The following is a 19,270-nucleotide window of genomic DNA, read 5'->3' as shown; positions in this document are numbered from 1 at the left end:
AATTTACTGCAGAAGGAGAAAATCTGTCGAGAATTATTTCTAGGAACAATACTGGAGCTGGTTTGCCTCACAGAGATGCATCAAGACAACATGGACAGACAGAAACATGCACTTAGGGTATTGATTTAGTGCGTGTGTGTGTCTGTGTGCATGCATGTGTGTAAAGAGTTTCTGGGGGCGGGCACTGGGGGTCAGCTTTGCTCTTTTTGCTCAGCTGACCTCTATAGCATCCATCGACCCTTTATGTAAACCCATTAACAGAGTGGTCTAATATCAGAGCCTTAGAGACACACACACACGCACGCGCACACACACACACACACACACACACACACACACACACACACACACACACACACACACACTCAGAAACACTTGAAACCATCTAACTCACTAACACACCACAAAAACAGCTAGAGCGCTTTTATCTTTGTTTGAGTTGGGCAAGTGGGCTTAAACAGACTGGCTGTCAAAAATCTGATAAATGGCCAAAAACATAGAATCTGACAAGCACATGTTAACACACACACACACACACACACACACACGTACACAAACACACAGTTCAGCTCAGTCACCAAACTACATGACTTAAACCAGAGGTTAGTCTTTGTATCCTTAAGCCAGCATGTGGGTGTCAGCATGTGTGTCTTTAATCAAACATAAAACATGCATCATTAGCTAACCAGTTCCTGCCAACACAAAGATTTGATCAACTCCATTAGTCATATTGAAGGAAATCCAACATCAACTTAATCTCTGTCCCTGTGTGTGCTTGTGTGTGTGTTATTTGTCATCTGAACACTATACAAACAGTCTTCTCAGCAGGACCTACGCCTATCTAGATTCACCTCTGGTTGACATAACACAACCTCACCTCCGCGAGCTGGTGGTGACATCACTCATTAGCACAATGTCACACACAAATGGCTTTGTTTCTTTTAGTTTAATAAAAATGGCCACTCAGTCACTGTGATTCAGACCAGACTCATGTCACGGCTGATGTCATTCATCTGTGCATGGGAAGTGTTGGTCACTGTTATAAAGCAGGTCTAATTGGTTGAAGGCTGTCGCAACCTCTGATCATCAGCAGTGTTGTAATTAAAGCTGAAATCCATAAAGTTTTCTCATAAATCATGATCATATCCATCTGTGTGGAGGAGGAGTGGAGCGAAACTGCACATTCGCGATGCTATTGAGAAATACGTGCTGGTCAGGTTTGACAAGTGGCACCTGTCGCCAGGCTGTAACATAATGTAACATTTTCCCTGCATCCCAGCAACAATAAGACACATTAACAAATGCGGCCCGGTGTTCATCCCACACCTAAACAGGGTTTGTCTATTGTGGGAGAGTTAAGGCCTAAGAGTCAAAGACAGATTGTTTTGGAAACAGACTTTGCTGATTCAGTGAGAAGGGTCAACGGCCTGATTTTCACGCCCACATGAATCATGATTCATGAAGAAGACTCATTATTCTCCAGTACGCAAACATGTCGTCACAAGTAAGGATAAATCTGAAAACACAAATTAGATGTTGAAACTTCTTAATCTGCTTTGACACTTTTAAGGGTGTTACAAGGTTGTTGTTCGTTTTGGAAACAATGGAACGATTGAAAACCTTTATATCTCTCCTATTGGGCATGTCCAGGGCGCTTGATCCCGCAGCTGATGAGCCAGATCACATGACTTGTTATTTTATATCATTCTAAAATAGTCTGCAACACTTCATTTTCAGCTTCCACACTGCCAGCATTTTCAGATTTATTCACAAATGGCTTAATTTTCTAAAGAACCCAGAGTCAGTGTGGATGAAAGGCCAAAACAGAGAAAAACAGATGACCGGAGTAAATTCATGCAGCTACTGACTCTTGATGCTTTGTGATTAAGGAAACAAGTTTCTTGTCCTCCCTGCAAGGTCATTAGGGAGACCTGAGAGCACAACAACACATGCTTGTAACCTGTGCTTATAAGGCACATGCACTGTTTTATTGTACACACAGGAGCCTGTGTTCACAAACAGAGCTTATATTTTCACGAGGTGGTGCCTCCCGTGGTTTAGTGAGTTTCTCTGTTACATCAAAGCCTGAGAAGGACCGACAGACACATAACATTGCACCTTAACAGGCTCACTGGGGAGCAGAGTGAAAGCTATACGCCTTCAATCAGTGACTGAGAGTAAAAAAGCTCTGGATGTTATTTTCACCTGGTAGTGAAGCTTTGTTTTGTTTTTTTTGTTTTTTAAGAAATTAAGAATGACTGAAAAATAAAACAATGCCTTTCATTGAAACTTCAGGGCTTCCTTTGAGTGGAATGGAAATTGACACTATTGGTCAGGTTTATGTTGGCCCGATGAACTTGAGGCTGCGGATTCCGGTTTGAATGCAACCTCTGGTTCTGTCATTTTATTTTTATGTGAGCTCGAGCACTCGTGCATTGGTATGCATATGTGTGTCTGCATATGTTGGAGGATTAGGGAGTGGGTCCCCAGAATACACTCGCTGGAATGTGTAGTGTGTGTTTTAAGCAGCCTAAGGGCAAGGAATGTCTCCCAAACTCACTGTAACAACTTTAAGTGGCATGACCAGGGTGTGCATGTGTTATGAGTGACAGCAGGTGATGGGTGTCCACTCCTGTAGGCGATGCCTCAAGGCCCGTCCGTCTCCCCCACACCACGTCCAGCAGGTTTACGTATGCATATGCACAAAAATACACACACAGTGCCCCTGTCTGTCCCTTTCACCCACAGCATGGGAGTAATGTGTGTGTTTTAAAAGGTGCTTCATCGCAGCCAGGAGGAGTGAAAGAGTATCTCTGCCTCCAGTCAATGAGGCTTTCATTCTTTGCTGTTCAGGTAGTGTTTGGACAACCTTTGGCAGGTGCATAGCTCTGTTCTGCTCAGATGTGTAGCCTCTTTGTGTAGCTTGACTTAATTTAAACAATCACATTTGATTCCCATGTTCTCACTTTATGCTTTCTCAATCATTTTCTTACTTCAAAACCGATTCAAGAGGAGCGGCTCCACTCCAGTCCATACAAGTAACATCTCACAGTAATGTGGAAGCCTCCTGTCTCCTGTACTAATCAGGGAGATTAACACATGATCAAGCGGGTTGGCTAATAGTTGATTAGCTGTTGTCATCAGAAAACACGGATGTGACTGGCAAATGCAGATCAGGAAAACATAAGCTGCTCCTTCCTACATTGCAGATTCTTTGTTTGGGGAGAGGATGACTTTTCAGATTTTGTTTACAGATCGGTCACCATTTGTTCCAACTGAGGCATTTGGTTGCCATGTTGAGCCACTGCCCCTTTTTGGCCCATGAACTACGGCCCATGTCAGGCTGACGTCATAGCCCCTCCATCTGTTACACGTGCATGAGTGTGTGTATGACAGTGTTTGTTGTGGTGGGCGGATCAATATTAATCATGATTACTGTAAACTGATGCAAAACTATAGCTAGATTTCTCAGTTCATAGCAGTAATTCACATTGTCGATTGCTGACAGGTTTTGCTGCATCATATGTTCACTGGTTTTGTTGCTGGTGTTTGTTTTGATGTGTTTGACTTTGTTCTAGCAGGATATTACAGTTCTCAGCCCTCTGCGCCCCAGACAGCTGTCGATTGCCCGAGGTTTACATGGCTCCAGGCTTTGTTACTTTACTGTATTCTGTTGATCAAAAAGGCAGCTGTCAGAGGAACTGTTTGTGTGTATGTGTTTGTTCTTTTGCACATGTCTGCAGCTCTATCTCTCGCACAGCTGCTTCAACTTAGTAGGAACCTGGAAGAAACGTGCTTCATTCAAAAAGTGGCACCTCCCTCTCTTTCTCTCTTCCTCCTCTTCCTTTTCCTTTCGTCCTCTCGCTGGTTCCCCCTCTTTTCAAACCAAAACATCCCCTATGCGCAGTTAATTCACACAGCCGTTAAGTCAGCTGACACGTCTGGAGGGAGGCCAGGGGTAATCCTACCCCAGGATCCAACCCCTGTCCTGGGCCTCCGTGTGGTGGGGTTCCCCTTGTGAGCTCTTCCCCGGTTCTTAGCCCTTGAGTTTGGGCTGGGAAGCGCTACACACTGCACCGCAGGCTGAACTACTTATGAAGGTGATTTAAAAGGTCATTCCACCTTGTCCCTGGAGTGCCGTCCCTCTTCTGCTTCCTGCTCTCTCATAGGGAAGAGAGGGACTTTGGAGGTCAGTGGTTACTGTGTCATAGTAGAGCTCTCCTGGTCAAAACCTGATGCACATACCCGGGACATTTTGATGTGTCTTTTGTGAAATCTAACACTCTTTGACCCAATTTGTCACACACCCTACATTAAGAACACAAGGACACTGAGCGGAGAAATTGTTTTCTTTAGGCCTTATTCTGCAGTTGAATGGTTTGAGTGACTGCATTCAAAGACCAGGGGCAGCCTTGTTTAGACTTGGGGCCGGTAACCTTTAAACTTTAACCCTGTTTGAGCTGAGTCAGAAGAAGACCAATGCAAAGAAAACTGAGAAGACAAAGAAGAATTTGTGACTGGTTTCTCTCAAGGAATCCTCTGTGCACCTCTCTCTACTGTTTTCCTTTTTGGGCCTTACAGTATGAGAAGATCAAGACAACCCAGTGGGCGTCAGTATGATCAACAGTCACACGCGTTTTGGTTCCAAGAGTATTTCAACACTCCCAAGTTCCTTATATGCAGCTTGGAGCCTTTCACAGTTTTGACTGTCCTGTTTCATTTCAGGAGGATAAAATAGTTCAGAGCCAAAATCTGAATCTGGGCTGCGACGTGTTGAACTCTGAACAAACTTGGTCGGTCCACCCAGGGGAGGTCAGGAGGAGAGAAGAGATTCAGAGACAAATTTGCTGTCTGAGAATTTTGCTGAAGCAAATTCTCCTCTCCTTTATCTGTGCGGCTTACCCTGTCCACGGATCTCCACCCTCCCCCGCATTAAGATAAAAGGAAAGAAAAAAGGATTTTAGTGACCAGGAGTCCTGATGCGTTCAAGGGCTTTTTCAGTGCTTTAACTTTCCATCCAGAAAGCCCCAAGCATTTGTAAAAGTGTGTCCCCGTCCTTGTGAGGAGAACTTGGAAGAATTATGCACCGCAGTATTCTTTCCAACGCACCTTGCAGCCAGTAATATGCAGACTGGCTGACATTTGTGTAACTCGCTCTGGAGCAGAGCTGTTCCCACCAAATACTAACTTCTGATAGATAATTCAAGTCTCACCATAGGGTACAATAGAAAGTGCATTTAATGTACATGCGTTTGGTCTGTGCGTGTGTGTATGTGCATGTCCTGCCAACCATGCAGTGTGTGTGTGTGTGTGTGTGTGTGTGTGTGTGTGTGTGTGTGCTAACCCCCCAGGCCATAACTGTCAGGGTTATGCCTGTCAAAGGCACAAGAGGGTTTCTCCTCTCCTTGATGGCCATTTAGGGATGTGACCTCCTACTGGACTCACAGTCAGACACACACACACACACACACACACACACACACTACACCTCTCGCTGAGGCCCCTGGCCTGCTCTGATCCTGGTGGCAGATGGAATTAGCTGTAATTATGAGCTCATTAACTCCAGCCTGTTCTGTAATCCCCTGTAATGCCCAAATACTGCTGTGTGTGGTGTGTGTGTGTGTGTCTGTGTGTGTGTGTGTGTGTCTCTGTGCATGTGTGTAGACAAAAGACTGTCCAAGCAACCATTACACATTGTTCCATTTCACATCATGGAAACAGGACGGAGAGGAAATAATAAATAACATGGTAGAGGAAATTAATTTCTGTGTTGAGTGTGTACCCAAAGGCCGGCTTGCCTGCACCATCTAGTTCTTAATTGAGTCTTGTCAGTGATTTACTGTAAGTGTCAAACAATACAACTCAGCAGAGAACCTGTATTGAGTAGTTAATTAAAAGCCATTTTAATGACAGATTTGTTGCTAATTACTCCACATGTGCCCCAAGACAACAATATTCTGTCGTTAAAAACTGGTAGAACCAGTCATTTATCAGTGTGGGCACAGTGTGTGCAGAGGAGCAGGTTTTTTTGATAAGAACATACCATGACTCCAGAGAGCAGCAGATGGCTGGTACTTCATGGAAATCAGCAGCTAAAGCTACATTTGTAATCAATCTGTCTGCATCCTTAGTACAATAACAGATAGGTAATGTATACCATGATCACTATAGCTGCAGTATGTCTGCAGTGGTCCCACTGTGTTCTGTCTGTAGCGGCCGGCTGTATATGTCAGAGTTTGAGGCTTTCAAGATATAATATGGGCTGGGCCCCCACAGGGGATTCCTACATAGCTCTATATATGGTGTTGCAGTGATGGATAATCCTATGCAGAAGAACACAGCAGCTTAAACAATCAATGCAAACTACAGACTGTTATGAATGTTCATGCCACATTTCAGTGGCTCTGATTTCTACTTTCCATTTGATCGGAAAAATAATGATTTTACTGGAATGATCTGCTGTGCTTTTAAGCCATCAAGGTGATTTTCAGATCTGTGTGTGTGTGTGAGTTGGTGTGTGTTTGTTTCCTGGTGTTAAGCCGCTGAAGTGGTCCAGGGACCCATAGTGTTAGCCATCTGTGCTCACTAACCACACTCACACTCTCTTTCAGTGTCATCAAGCAAATGACCAAATTCATGTATTTGATGGGAGCTTGTTCTCATAGTCATCATCTTATTCTACTATCTAAATAGGTTATAATCATGACTGTGTAAATAAGAAATACATGTAATGGGTGTGGCTAATGGCTGGTCATGCTGCTTTCCCTCGCAGATGAGTCACTTTGTGAGAGAGTGGACGTGTGTTTACTCCAGTGTAAACAGTGTGAGAGAACATTCATCCCTGTTGATTTTACATCTTGTTTGCCCAGACTGAAACCTTAAAGCAGAGTTGCTGTTGAAATGCTAATGCTGGTTTGCACGTTTTTTTTTCTCTTTTTTTATCTGTCAAACTTTCTGATTTTAAGCATCTTTACACCTGCTGTGGTGGAGGAATATAGCATTTTGGTGGCTGTATGGTAAACGAGTCTATCTTAGCTGCAATGTGTTTTTCTGTGTATAAGCAGATATGTCCCTCACCCTCATGTAAGGGCCAAGTCTCCTGCTGTTTACTTCATCTTCAAGCTGGTCCCAGATCTGTCTGCAAGTACTCAAGTGTACAGACAGACACAAGCGCAGACAATGCATGCAATGCACTCAATTGTCATTTCTTGAACCAGTTACAGTCTCACATATTTAGCCTTTAGAGAATCTAATGACTTCAGCAGCCCTTTCATGCGTGCCCCCTCTGGTCTCTGAACTGGCTGCCCAGTGCCAGTCTGGCAGTCCTCTACTTTCCATTTGCCTGAAAAGGCATCACTACAACCAGGAACCCGTCTGATTTAGCAATTTTGGGTTCTGCCATGTGACACTGTGGATTTTAATAGGAATGGAAAGTTCCTGTCCACTGTCGGCCTGCAGAAAGACTTTCCATGAATTTACACGTGTGAGAGAGACAGTGTCCAAATATCACCCTGGATAGGACACGTTTAACCCCATGAGCTAACAAAAGTTGAACTTGAATTCATAGTATATTATTCACAAGACCTCAAACCTTTCTCCCCTGCTTCTACTTCATTGTTTCCAGCCACCTGTTTTTATGCACATTTTCAATTTGTGCATCAAGAAACCAGAGATAAATCCTAGTGAAAACACTGGAAATATAAAAGGTAAAAACAAAATCATCCACGAAGATTGAAATGTTTAAATGTTGATAAAAGCAAAATGGAAAAAGGCTCAATGGAATCATGACATATGAACCATGTGGCTCAATCACCCACAAAGGTTTCTTCTCCTCTTTTATTGACATCTCACTGTGCTCTTTTCCTCTACACTGGTTAAAAGCAGCTGACTGGAAAATTAGTACCACTAACTATCTCTTGAAGCTCTCACCTCCTCATATTCACATCACAACACTGGCATCGAAATATGCAGATTTTCTGTTAAACTTGAGTCAAAGCAAAATGTAAAAAAAAGAATCTTTGGTTTTTTTTCTAAACCTGGGATCTCTCACTAGTCCTTCCATCAATCAGGAGGTTTAATACTGCTGTCAGCTGTTAATTGATCAAATAGTTTAAGGTGACATGATTTCACATTGATAAACATTTCAAAATGACACATGATACATAACGAGGTTGACAACATTATGCTTCTCTTTGCTATTGATCCGTTGTTTAGCAGAGGGCTTAACATAAGTGCACTAACATTTGCCATCATGTGCATCGACTATTGATGAGGTCATTACTTAATTGTTTCTTTTCAATCAATCCCCTGAGTGCACCTCAGTCCCCACCATCACTGCCGTCATCTGACATTGCAGCAAAGTCAAAAATCCCTTGGTTGGAATTCAGCATAGAGCTTCTGCGGCACATTCCTCCAAATGGCCCTCATGCAGTTTTAGCAAATGTTTGATTAGATGGAGCAGCTTATCAACCAATACTGTTAAGTCGTTCCTCCTTAGGCTGGCAGGACTCCAACTCCCAGCAAGCATTGCTCTAAAAAAACCCACAGCCAAAGCAGCTTTGTCCCTATAGTGGCTTTTTCCTCCTTCTGGAAGCTGCAGTATTTCTCTCTCTCTCTTTCTGTCTGTCTCCCATCCCTCGAGAGGAGAGGAGAGTGCAGAGTGCAGAGCTCTCATAATGAGCAGAAAAAAAAGACGATTCACGTTGAGATCAAAACAATTGGCTTCATAGTCTGAAGTGTGGAGGAGCATAGAAGCTTGTTAATAAAGGCTGACTATTTAGCTCAGCAGCAGATATTTAACTATTCTCTTGATAGCTTGTGAGGCTCAGTGTTTGTGTGGGCGGGCCGGTCCTCTCAGCAGACTATAAGGAACAAAGAAATCATGTCTCTGTGAAAGGAGGATGTGGTGTGTAGATTGTCCACCATGACCTTTATAAATCTGGTAAACGAAAGGGAAACATTTAAACCATTTAAAATATTCTGCAGCTCACAGCCGGAGAGGATGATGAAATCCTAGTTTACTCTGGACAGACCACAAAACGCCTCACTGTGGGTTTTTCTTTTTTTTCCTCGAGGTGCAGTCATAATGTCACGATAGAGTAGGAAACCACTTGTGTGCAGCTGGCTCGTGGTGACGGGATACACAGAGTGTCCATGTGGCATACTCTGTGCTCAGCTGGATGCTGCATTTCGCACATGGTGCACTGGAAAAAAAAAACTCAGCGGTCAGGTGGAGGTGAAAAATGAGTTTAATCAAATGTGTCTCAGCTTAATTGACATTTATTGCAGCCCAAATCGAATCACCATTGATATTCAGTTTGCTCATAAAGTCACAGTAATTGGATACCATTTTTCAGTGTCTTGATCCTCACCCTCCACCCTCACCCTTAAACTTGAGTCAGGTCTAAACCCACAGAAGACAATAAAATCTAACATGCATTATAAAGGCAAGCAGGTGTAGTTTATGACCATGCTTTACACCCTATATTTTAGTGACTTCACACATGATGTAATATCATAAAACCATAATTTCATCCATTACATCTTGAGTGTTGTTGGTAAAAGATCAGCTTTTTCAGGAAGTGTTTTAGAGGAAGCTGCACTGTACTGTAGGTCAGGCTAATTAAAATGAATATAAATGTGACAGGGATGTGGCTGGACTAAAATGGTGCTTGCCGTGAGACACTAGCTAATCTGCGAGAGGGGTGATGTAGATGAATTAGGTGCTAATATTATCCCTCAGTCTCTGCAGCTGCTGTCGAAGAATGAAAAAGATGAGGCGGCGGGAGGAGAGATTATAGCAGGAGATTTCAGCTGCTGCTGTTGAAAGAAGGAAGGATGGAGCGGATTGAGGGAGAGGGGGCAAGTAGGTGGAGGTAAAGAAGACGATATGAGAGACAATCCTCTTGAGAGAGCGCATTGTGTCCTGATAATTTGAGAAGTTTCTGTACGTGTCGTCAGCTACTCACTTCTCTTTCCACTATGGCTTTCTCTTTTCCATGCGTGTCAGTTCACTACTTTCTTCTCTCCTTACATAGCACTTCACCCTCTCCTCTTGAGTATCCTCATGCTCATCGCCCTCATTTTTAGCTCAGCTCCTTTTATCTCACCCAGTAGAGTTGATGGAGGGCCATAGAAAAAGTTGGATGACAGGGAATCGGATTTTGGTCAGCTCCGATTGAGAGTATCAGGTTTTGGCCGGGAAATCAGAAAATTCTTTTTTAGCCAGAAACCTTTGGACGGACTTGGACAGACAGAGTTTCAAGACCTTCAAATGATATCTTCTCAATTCTTTTGGGACTTGAGAAAAGATTTCTTACTCTCAGAATTTAAAGGTGTAGGTCATGGAAGTTAAACTGAACGTAATTTTCAAAGCTGAAGGCTTTCTAACTTACTGCCAAAACAGATAAACTCTAAGAAGAACTTATGATGTTCATATTGGCGCCACTTTGTCTAAACTCTAATTTACTCTTTGAGTCTCTGAGGCGTCTTTTGGGCTCATCAAAGCAGATTTTAATGGAATATCTCACTTTGTTCTGACAGATGTAATATTTTTATTAAAAGAAGCTCATTTCATTTTTCAGAAGAGTCTGAAAACACAATACAGAATTTATCCTAGGTAATACAAATACTCAATTTTCTTCTTTAATTTCCACTGTGAGATGATGTCACAGATAGTCCTCTGTTTTAGATTTTATGCACCTATTTTGCTGGTGATGTCTGGTGATCCCTGAACTCGTCTCCTTTTTTATAGGTTGCTGTTTTCACATCTATTGGCTGAGCGACAACCAAACCAGCAGAGACTGTCTTTGTACTGATTCTTATCACAGCTGAATTATTCATCAGAGAGGGCATTATCATTCACAGAAGCCTTGGCGGACACACAGATACAATAACTCTGAATAACAGGATACAAAGAGACAGGTAATGCCTCAGAGCAATGCTGATGGTAAACCACAGCTGCCACTCCCAAAAGGAGGTTTATCATCCAGCAACGGGTTTGTTCAATGGAAAATTAATGACACAACCAGACAAATGTTGTACAAACAAATCACCTCTATGTGTGAGTTCAACATTTATTAGCTCCATTGTGCATTTTAGTACTAATCTGGTGTAAAACATGTGTCCAAGTTCAGCTTTTATGGAAAAACTACATCCGTCTTAGAAAGTCGTTAAATCTCTAATTGTGTCTTGAAACGACACATTATGTCATAAAACTAGTGAAATCATCTGCCAGTTGATAAGATAATTCAACATGTTCTCAGTGCAGAGATTGAGTTTGTTTGACCAATGAACTTTTAATAAACCATTTTACAAACATGGGGAGTCAGATGTGTTTTGCATCTTATTAAAACCTCGTTAACATATGTTATATATAAAACAGATTTTTTCATAGCTATGTTTATTGTTCTGAGTTGTTTCAAAACAAACAAAAAAACACGATCATTAAAAATAAAATAAAAAATACTACAGCATCCCACTACAAGATTTATTTTGTACTTGTTTGAGCTTGGTTCTCTGGATGGGGTCTGACTCAATTTAAAATTTGCCCTAAATCTTAGTCTGGCATATAGACACGGGAGCTTGACAGCCACTTCAGACGTAAAATCACGTCTGATATCCACAGGCTAGACAGGGAGGGCTCTCCCTTTTGCCCCTCTCCCCCTGATCCCCGCCATCAAGTCCCCCAGGGTACACTGTGACCCATTCAGGCACCCAACCGGAAGGCCCATGCCGCCTACTCGCCCCTCCATCATCGGATGTGCCATAGCATACGTGACCTCATTAGACTAACCCTGCCCTTTAAGCTTGCTTTACTGTATAGTATGATATTGGTGTAACCTATTGACCCTAATGTGAGGAAATCCCCCAACCCCCTAACTTCTTAAACATGACCTATTTATTGTTTACAAGCATGTGCTCACATGTGCTCCTCTTAGCCCCCCACTTCATCCCTCCTGTAAATCATTGTGTTGAGCTGGATGGCAGATTTGTGCCAATTATTTCTTGAGGCTTATATGACTTGATCTTTCACATTGCTGTAGATATACTGTTTTGATTCTGGCGATCCTCACTCAGACAGGAAATGTTCAATCCCAAACAGATTTGTTGAAGGAAATCAATTTGCTAAATCAGTTGAATTTATATTTGAAATCATGTTGCAATATACACATAATGCTATTATGTATTGCAGTAAGTGCAATTTTGTGGTGCAATTTAGGTTTAGTTACAGTGTGTATAGATTTGATTGTTTAAGACATACAAAGGTGATCACTGCAGGGGTTCCCCGACCTGTTTATGTCAGGAGTTTCAGACCAAATGCTCATGGGGGGAAAAGACAAACAACAAAGCAGATGTGTACCAAGTAGACAGACTTCATAGTCCTGGCACAGACTCTCCTACATGTACTCGTGGGTGCATGCATCAGCGTATATGTTCCTCAGTGCTATTTCTGTGTGTGTGTGGGTTGAGATGATGTAGAGGGTGCTCTGAATTTCAGTTTGCCAAGTTCTCCCTGTCTGAAACTTAGGTACAGTATATGGAGCAGGCAGCTTTTCAAAATGAGGCCTTTGTATGAATATTTAATCAAAAGACATGGAGCCAAGTGAGCCAGTTGCTGATGTAACTGAGCTGGTGGAGCTTGGTATGCTGAACAAACACTGAGGAGACATCTGAGACAGATTGCTTTGTTTTCTAAGATATTCTTGGGCATGAGGATGTGGTGGTATGTGATGCTTCATCAAACCCTGTAGAGATTAGCCATCATTATCATATGTATGCCCTTTGAGAGACAGGGCAAAGGCAGTTTCATGAAGATACTTGATGGCACAAGTTGACGGAGACTCCCAACCACTGGCCACATTTGTCCACCAAAAATAGGAGGACACGGACACCTCAACTATCCGTCTGGGTTTGACCTAATTAGACACATAACAGTCCTGCATTTAACACAAGTTGTTTTGAGTCCAGTTCAATTGATCATTTCATCTTTTTCTACAAGTTGTGGTCCTTCAATACAGTTTTAACTGAATGATGCCTACTGCTATTGAGTAAAATGTACGTGAACACTCAATTTATATTGTTGTATGCATTTGTTCAAATATGGTTTGACACATCTTCTTTGTCATTGTTTCTTCTAGTTGGGATGAGAGCAGCTCCATCAGCAGCGGTCTAAGTGACGGTTCAGACAACCTGAGCTCTGAAGAGTTCAACACGAGTCCCACCCTCAACTCTCTTCCCACCACTCCGATCGGCTCCCGCAGAAACTCAGCTTTAGTGGTAAGTAAGGCAGGCAGGCACACACACACACACACACACACACACACACACACACACACACACACACACACACACACACACACACACACACACACACACACACAAGCTTAATAGGTAGACTAGACACAGCAGTCTGCACCAAAGTATCAACAGTGTGTGAGTTGAATACAGCTGTATTAATTAAGCGCTTAATCCAGTGAGATATTGATTAGGTGTTGAATGATGTGTCATACACCGTGGTGGTGCACTGAGGACAAACACTCACACAAATACACACATCAGGCAGCAGCAGGACCCTGGCATCAGAGACAAAGCCTGATTAGTATTCTATGCACATCTATAATATTTATCACATCTGCAGTGATCAGCGATTGCCTCAACACACACACACACTTCATGGTGGACAGCAGTGTTTTTCCACAAAGCTCTCTTTTGGTCCATTGTTTTTAATCTTTTATAGAAAAATAGTCTGAAAAAGATCAGTTAGTGAAACCATAGACCTGTGGTTACTTGTCAGTGATCTAATCTAATCCATAAAAAGCAAGAAAAAAGCATTCAGTATCCCTAAATGCTTATACGTATGCCACTCCACTCAGTTTATCCAGAGAATGTAGTTTTGGCACACTTCAGTAATAATTAGCCTGGCTGACTCGAGTTAGAAACAAGTGTCCTGAGTGGTTATGTCTGTTTCGCGCAATACACTGAAGTGCACTTCAGTGATGTGTTTTTTTTTTTTTAAACCTGCTGTGGGAACGGGAGGATTTGGGACCTGTGACCTCAGTGCATCTAAAATCTGTCTGCAGCTCTGCTTCAGTGTCTTAAAGATCCATCTGTAGCTATAGCTAGTGTGTGTGTCTGTGTGTGTCTGTGTGTATGTGTCTTGTGTTTTCCCAGAGTGTATGATCTAGGTCACACATCCACAATGTGGTTTATGTGACTGATGTAGTGGGATTGTAAAGGGAGAGAGACAGCGAGAGGCAGAGGGAGTCAAGACAGAGGGTGGAAATCTGTGTTACCATAGCAACCAAAGTGCAAGGATGCTGAGAGTGCAGGTCTTTGTCTTCCCTCGTAGTATATACTGAAGGACAGGTCTAGAATATGGCCATCTGCACACACACACACACACACACACACACGCACACACGCGGCCATCTGCAGTCCCACATCCAGGCCAGCGAGCTGGAAGAACCGGGGCGCCTCCCTCCACGCCTAGTAGCAGGAGTCATAGCAACCATTACCCCCCCCCATGGCATCATTACCATGGCAACCAACCATCACATCATCATGCACTCGACATTGTCTAATACACATGGCTCCCTGTTCTCTCGGCGTTCTCAGCTGATGTTTCTCTTTATCGGTTTCCCTTTGTCTCTGAGTCCTGAAGCTATTTCTTTGTCTCTGTGTTTGCATGCTTCCTCTTTTTTTAGCTCCTTTTTGATTTTAATTTCCTCAAAAGGCAGCTCTGGCTTCACATCCACTCCTCTCCCACATAGTGTAAGATACTGTATACTCAACAGGGACATGAGGTTAAATGAGGGTGATGAGTAAAGGGGGCATAAAGAAGACATGTTGCAGAGAGGGAGGTGGTGTACTGTATGTAGGTGGTACAAAACCTGGATTTCCTCATTTCAATATGGAGGTGGATCAAGTACTAAAGTTAATACAGCTTGTTTTCCCAGTAGCTCCGTGTGTGCGCGTGTGTCTGCCTATCTGTCTAACTGTCTGTCTATTTGTGTTGTTATCCCTGTTTTGTCACAGCTCTCTGGCCAGATGTGTATCTCATCCACTCCTCTGTTTCAATAATCAGGGAATGTGTGTGAGGAAATGACAATGTTTTATCAACAAGGTCTGGTCAGACAGGACACACACACACACACACACACACACACACACACACACACACACACATACACACTCCCCTCCTCATGTGATGTGAACCTACCCATGGGGTCTATTGGTTTTAATAAAAAAGGAATTCACCATATGAGTCTTCATGAGAACCCCTGTGAAATGTCCTGAACTGGCACACACACACACACAACACACACACGCATACATAAGGTCCAGCTTCATATTCACACACCTACTGATGCATTGTGTAACCGTTTGTTCCCCTGCAGGGGAGAGTCAAATCTGCCCCTGTGAAAACCAGCGATATCCATCCTCCTTCAGTAGTCACTCACACACTTATACAAGCATTGTTTATTGCAAGTCCACACCACAGAAGACCTTGACTCAGTAATGGTCTCCTTTTCGCATTTCCTTTAGTTTAGCATTTGGCTTCTGTAGTGGATTTGTGTAGGCTATGCTGTCTCTTTTCCTAGCGTCTTTGTGTCTGATCTGATATTTGTGTGGTGGAGTGTGTGTGCATTACATACTGTCTGTGCATACAGTATCTGTTGGGCGGTTTCTTCCCCTGTTGTCTCTATCCACGTCTCTTTTGAAGTGTTCAAACAGAGCATACAATAGGATTTAGAGTAGGGAGCGGAGGCATCAGTCACTTAGGTTTTAGGTCGGCCTGGGTCAAACTTGTTTTTCTGCTCACAAGGCATCGACATGAGCGTCTGAGTCCACACCTCTTGTCAAGTATCAAACTGTGACCAACGATGAACACTTGAGTATTTTTTAGGGATGTACATTGTTATTTCACAAATGATCCAGTCAGTTGTTTTACTGGGGTATCACTCCTGTGTCCCGAGCTAACTCTGTGGTATGGACCCAGTCCAGAGTTGAAGTTGTACTATTCAAGTGTGGTTTGGAGAAATACATGTGTGTACTACCAATACAGTGGAGTCCCTCATTGGAGATCAAGTTGGATTTATTATCATTTAGTATAATATTATTATAATCATTTTACGAGTGGCATGCGAAAAGCTATTTCTTTCCTGTATCATACTGTATCTGTATGAGTTCCAACCAGACCAAAAAGAGGATTGAACTTTTTATGATTAAAGAAATAATCCAGTGCTTAAAATGTCCCAGTGTAGTTTGGCAAAACAATCTTAACTCAAGGTTCACTTACTGTATTCGCTTATTTAGAGTTTTAAATCGTATCACGTCAACAGAGCTAGTTTGTTTGAGGGTCAGATTTGTTGACGCATGAGCCTAGTAGCTGTTTAAGGATGATTATTAAGGCTGATTAAGGCTATCCGAACTCAGTCTATCGCTCAAGTTCCTGTTCCTACACCAGGAAAAAGTATTATGAAGATTTTCCTGTTTGTATACACAAAAATCTCAGTGGGACAGGTACTCAATACAAAGTCATATTAAAGATCCTCCCCAGGTTTGAACAGTATGCCTCAGTCTCCAGTCTAGCCAGTAACCAGTCTAATAAGAACCACACCCAACAACTCGCAATAAAAGAATTTGTTGTAGTTTTTATGTGAATCCAGAAAAGCTTATTTCTCCCTCTGTTTCGATTTCTTAAGCAGCCATGGTCCCATGGTGCTTATGCTCAGTTTTATTTTTTATGTCTGGCTGTCAGGATGTACTTAAGTGTGTTGGCTTTTAGATTTAGATAGGCAGAGAAAAGCCTATCTGTAAAGCACACAACCTTTCAGAGACAGACAATTTATTGTCTCCATGTTTTTACTCAGATGTCATGCACTCATTTCTTAAACCTTATCTCAATGCAGTGTCTCTAATCATATGTCTGTCTTTCTCTCTTTAGATGCGTACGGATGCAGAGAAGAGATCTCTGGTGGAAAGCGGTCTGTCCTGGGACCCTGACGATACCAAACCCAGCCGCAAGAGCCAGGGCAGCAGCATCTATGACACAGGAAGTCTCAAGTCCGAATCTGCCAATAAATGGAAAAAGACAAGGCCGCACGGGGAGGGGATGGAAGGAGGGAAGGGTGAACTTAAAAAACCTCAAACCCTGGGTCAAGGAAATGCCCTGAAGAAAGGAAGAAACCCACCTGTGGGAGTCACATCCCCGATCACCCACACCTCTCAGAGTGGGCTGAAAGTAGCAGGTACGTTCTGAAACACACACACACACACACACAATGGGGTGTAATATATATAGCTGCAATTGAAATGATTTCATAACCTACGCAGACTGACACATTTCTCTGGCTGTCCTTTAATATTGCCTTCTCTCTGGCAGTCACACACCCACACACAGTCACAAACACACACACTGTCTTTGTCCCACACATTCATCCACAGCTGCAGCCCACCCTCTGGGCCTTTAGAAAGTGGTGCCATGTATCAAACGCCCATCACCACCCGCTCCCTTCCTGCCAGCCAACCACACACACACACACACACACACACACACTGACCAACAGTGTTTTTTTTCCTATTGGGCCAGTCTTTCCTCTCCAAGCTTTATTTTCGTGTCGGACAGAGAGAAATTTATAGCACAAAGATAAAGGCCTTGTACCCAAAACAACCTGACCAGAGACTGTGTGTGTGTGTGTGTGTGTGTGTGTGTGTGTGTGTGTGTGTGTGTGTGTGTGTGTGTGTGTGTGTGTGTGTGTGTGTGTGTGTGTGTGTGTGTGTGTGTGTGTGTGTGTGTGTGTGTGTGTGTGTGTGTGTGTGTAGACGGGTCTGACATTGTGCCAGTCTTAAAGAGTGTCACCCTTCACACACTCTCACACACAAGGTACAATAGTGAGGATTGTGCAGCTGCCTTTTAAGCTCACCATCTGTGTGCTGTTTACGTAAGCGCATCCATACGCACACACACATACAGTATAGACAACCAAAACAACAGGATATTGGTTGTGCTGTTGTGTGCCAGTGTCCATGGGCAGTGTCTGTGTAAATAGTTCCCTTTCTGTGGGACTGCCCTGTGTTTGCATTGCCAGCTGTTGAAATGACAGATATGCCAAACAAGTGTGCTGAAGCAGCCTATGATCTATGAGCCAGACTTTTATTGTTTCTGATCTCAACAGTATGAATCTGCCATCGAGGCCACTCGGTCCACAAGCAAGTTTCAGACTCCACTTTATCAAATGATTAGGTCAAGCGAAAGCAGACTGGAAAAGGTTCAATTTGGAAGAACTCATGAATTTAGCCAAAAGAGGGGTGGATGTCCTTAGATAGTTAGAGAGGTCTTTATTGCTCATGCTTGAGTTCAGTTGATTGCTGAGGTTTGGCAGTATGGTGTGTAGCATTTCCAAGAATAGACAAGAACTGTGTCACATTTCCATACTGTGTGGAAATCTGTTCAGACCCCCTCAATTATTTTGTCACGCTGAAATAAAAGATGTGTATTTTTCCCCCATCAATCAGCATTCAATGTGCCATAATGACAGAGTGAAAACAACATTTTAGACACACAAGAAGGTGACCTTGTGAGATTTCTTGTTTTTTTTCATTAGCCAAAACCCAGTTTATGATATAAAAGACAGAACAGCAGCAAATTCTCTTGTTTGAAAAGCTGCTACCAGCTATTATTTGGTAGATTTCCTTTACCAACGAATTAAATGATTACTTGAATGACAACAACCAATTTTCCAATTAATTCCCTTTTTGTTTTATCTCTGATTTTATTGTATATTGACAGAATGATTCAGTAGACATACAACTACACAAAAAACTTTGCCTCAAACACTTTAAGTTAAGATGTAAATTGATTTTATTTGGTATGTTATGTAACCTATTCCCATAGTATTATAAATATAACCCTGCTTTTTCTCTGAGGCCAATACATGTAACATCTGTCAATCGTCAGTTTGTTCTTTAGGCGCAAACTTTATTCTTGTTGTCCTCGGTTTGGGTGTTGTGTGTTGTTTAGATTGTAAAACCCTCAGAGACAAGTATAAAAGTGAAACTGACTCAACTTGACTACTGCCAGTTAAATTTAACAAGAGATATTAAATGTTTTTCAGAAGAATTAATACTTTATTTTATTTTGTTGTGTGTTTGTCTGAATGTTGGTAGAGCCTTTAAACCCCCGTCCATGATTTGTGCTAATTTTTCCCATGTGTTAACATTGCCTCTGTTTCCCTTGTGCATTGCATTATGGGACAATATTAGCCAT

General features: G+C 42.6%; 1 protein-coding gene across 2 annotated transcripts in view; it reads left to right on the top strand.

The window, feature by feature from the left end:
• nav1a (neuron navigator 1a) overlaps positions 1 to 19,270 on the top strand; it is a 90,124-nt gene that overhangs the window by 51,914 nt on the left and 18,940 nt on the right. For both annotated transcript variants that reach the window (XM_083976124.1, XM_083976123.1), the window contains exons 7-8: positions 13,140 to 13,278; positions 16,949 to 17,252. In XM_083976124.1, the coding sequence (XP_083832250.1) occupies positions 13,140 to 13,278; positions 16,949 to 17,252 (443 nt within the window). The remainder of the gene's footprint in view (positions 1 to 13,139; positions 13,279 to 16,948; positions 17,253 to 19,270) is intronic.

Source organism: Trachurus trachurus (assembly GCF_905171665.1).
Source record: "Trachurus trachurus genome assembly, chromosome: 7".
NCBI classification, from domain to species: Eukaryota; Metazoa; Chordata; class Actinopteri; order Carangiformes; family Carangidae; genus Trachurus; species Trachurus trachurus.
Note: the sequence above shows the minus strand (reverse complement) of the source record. Positions and strands in the feature narration are given on the sequence as shown.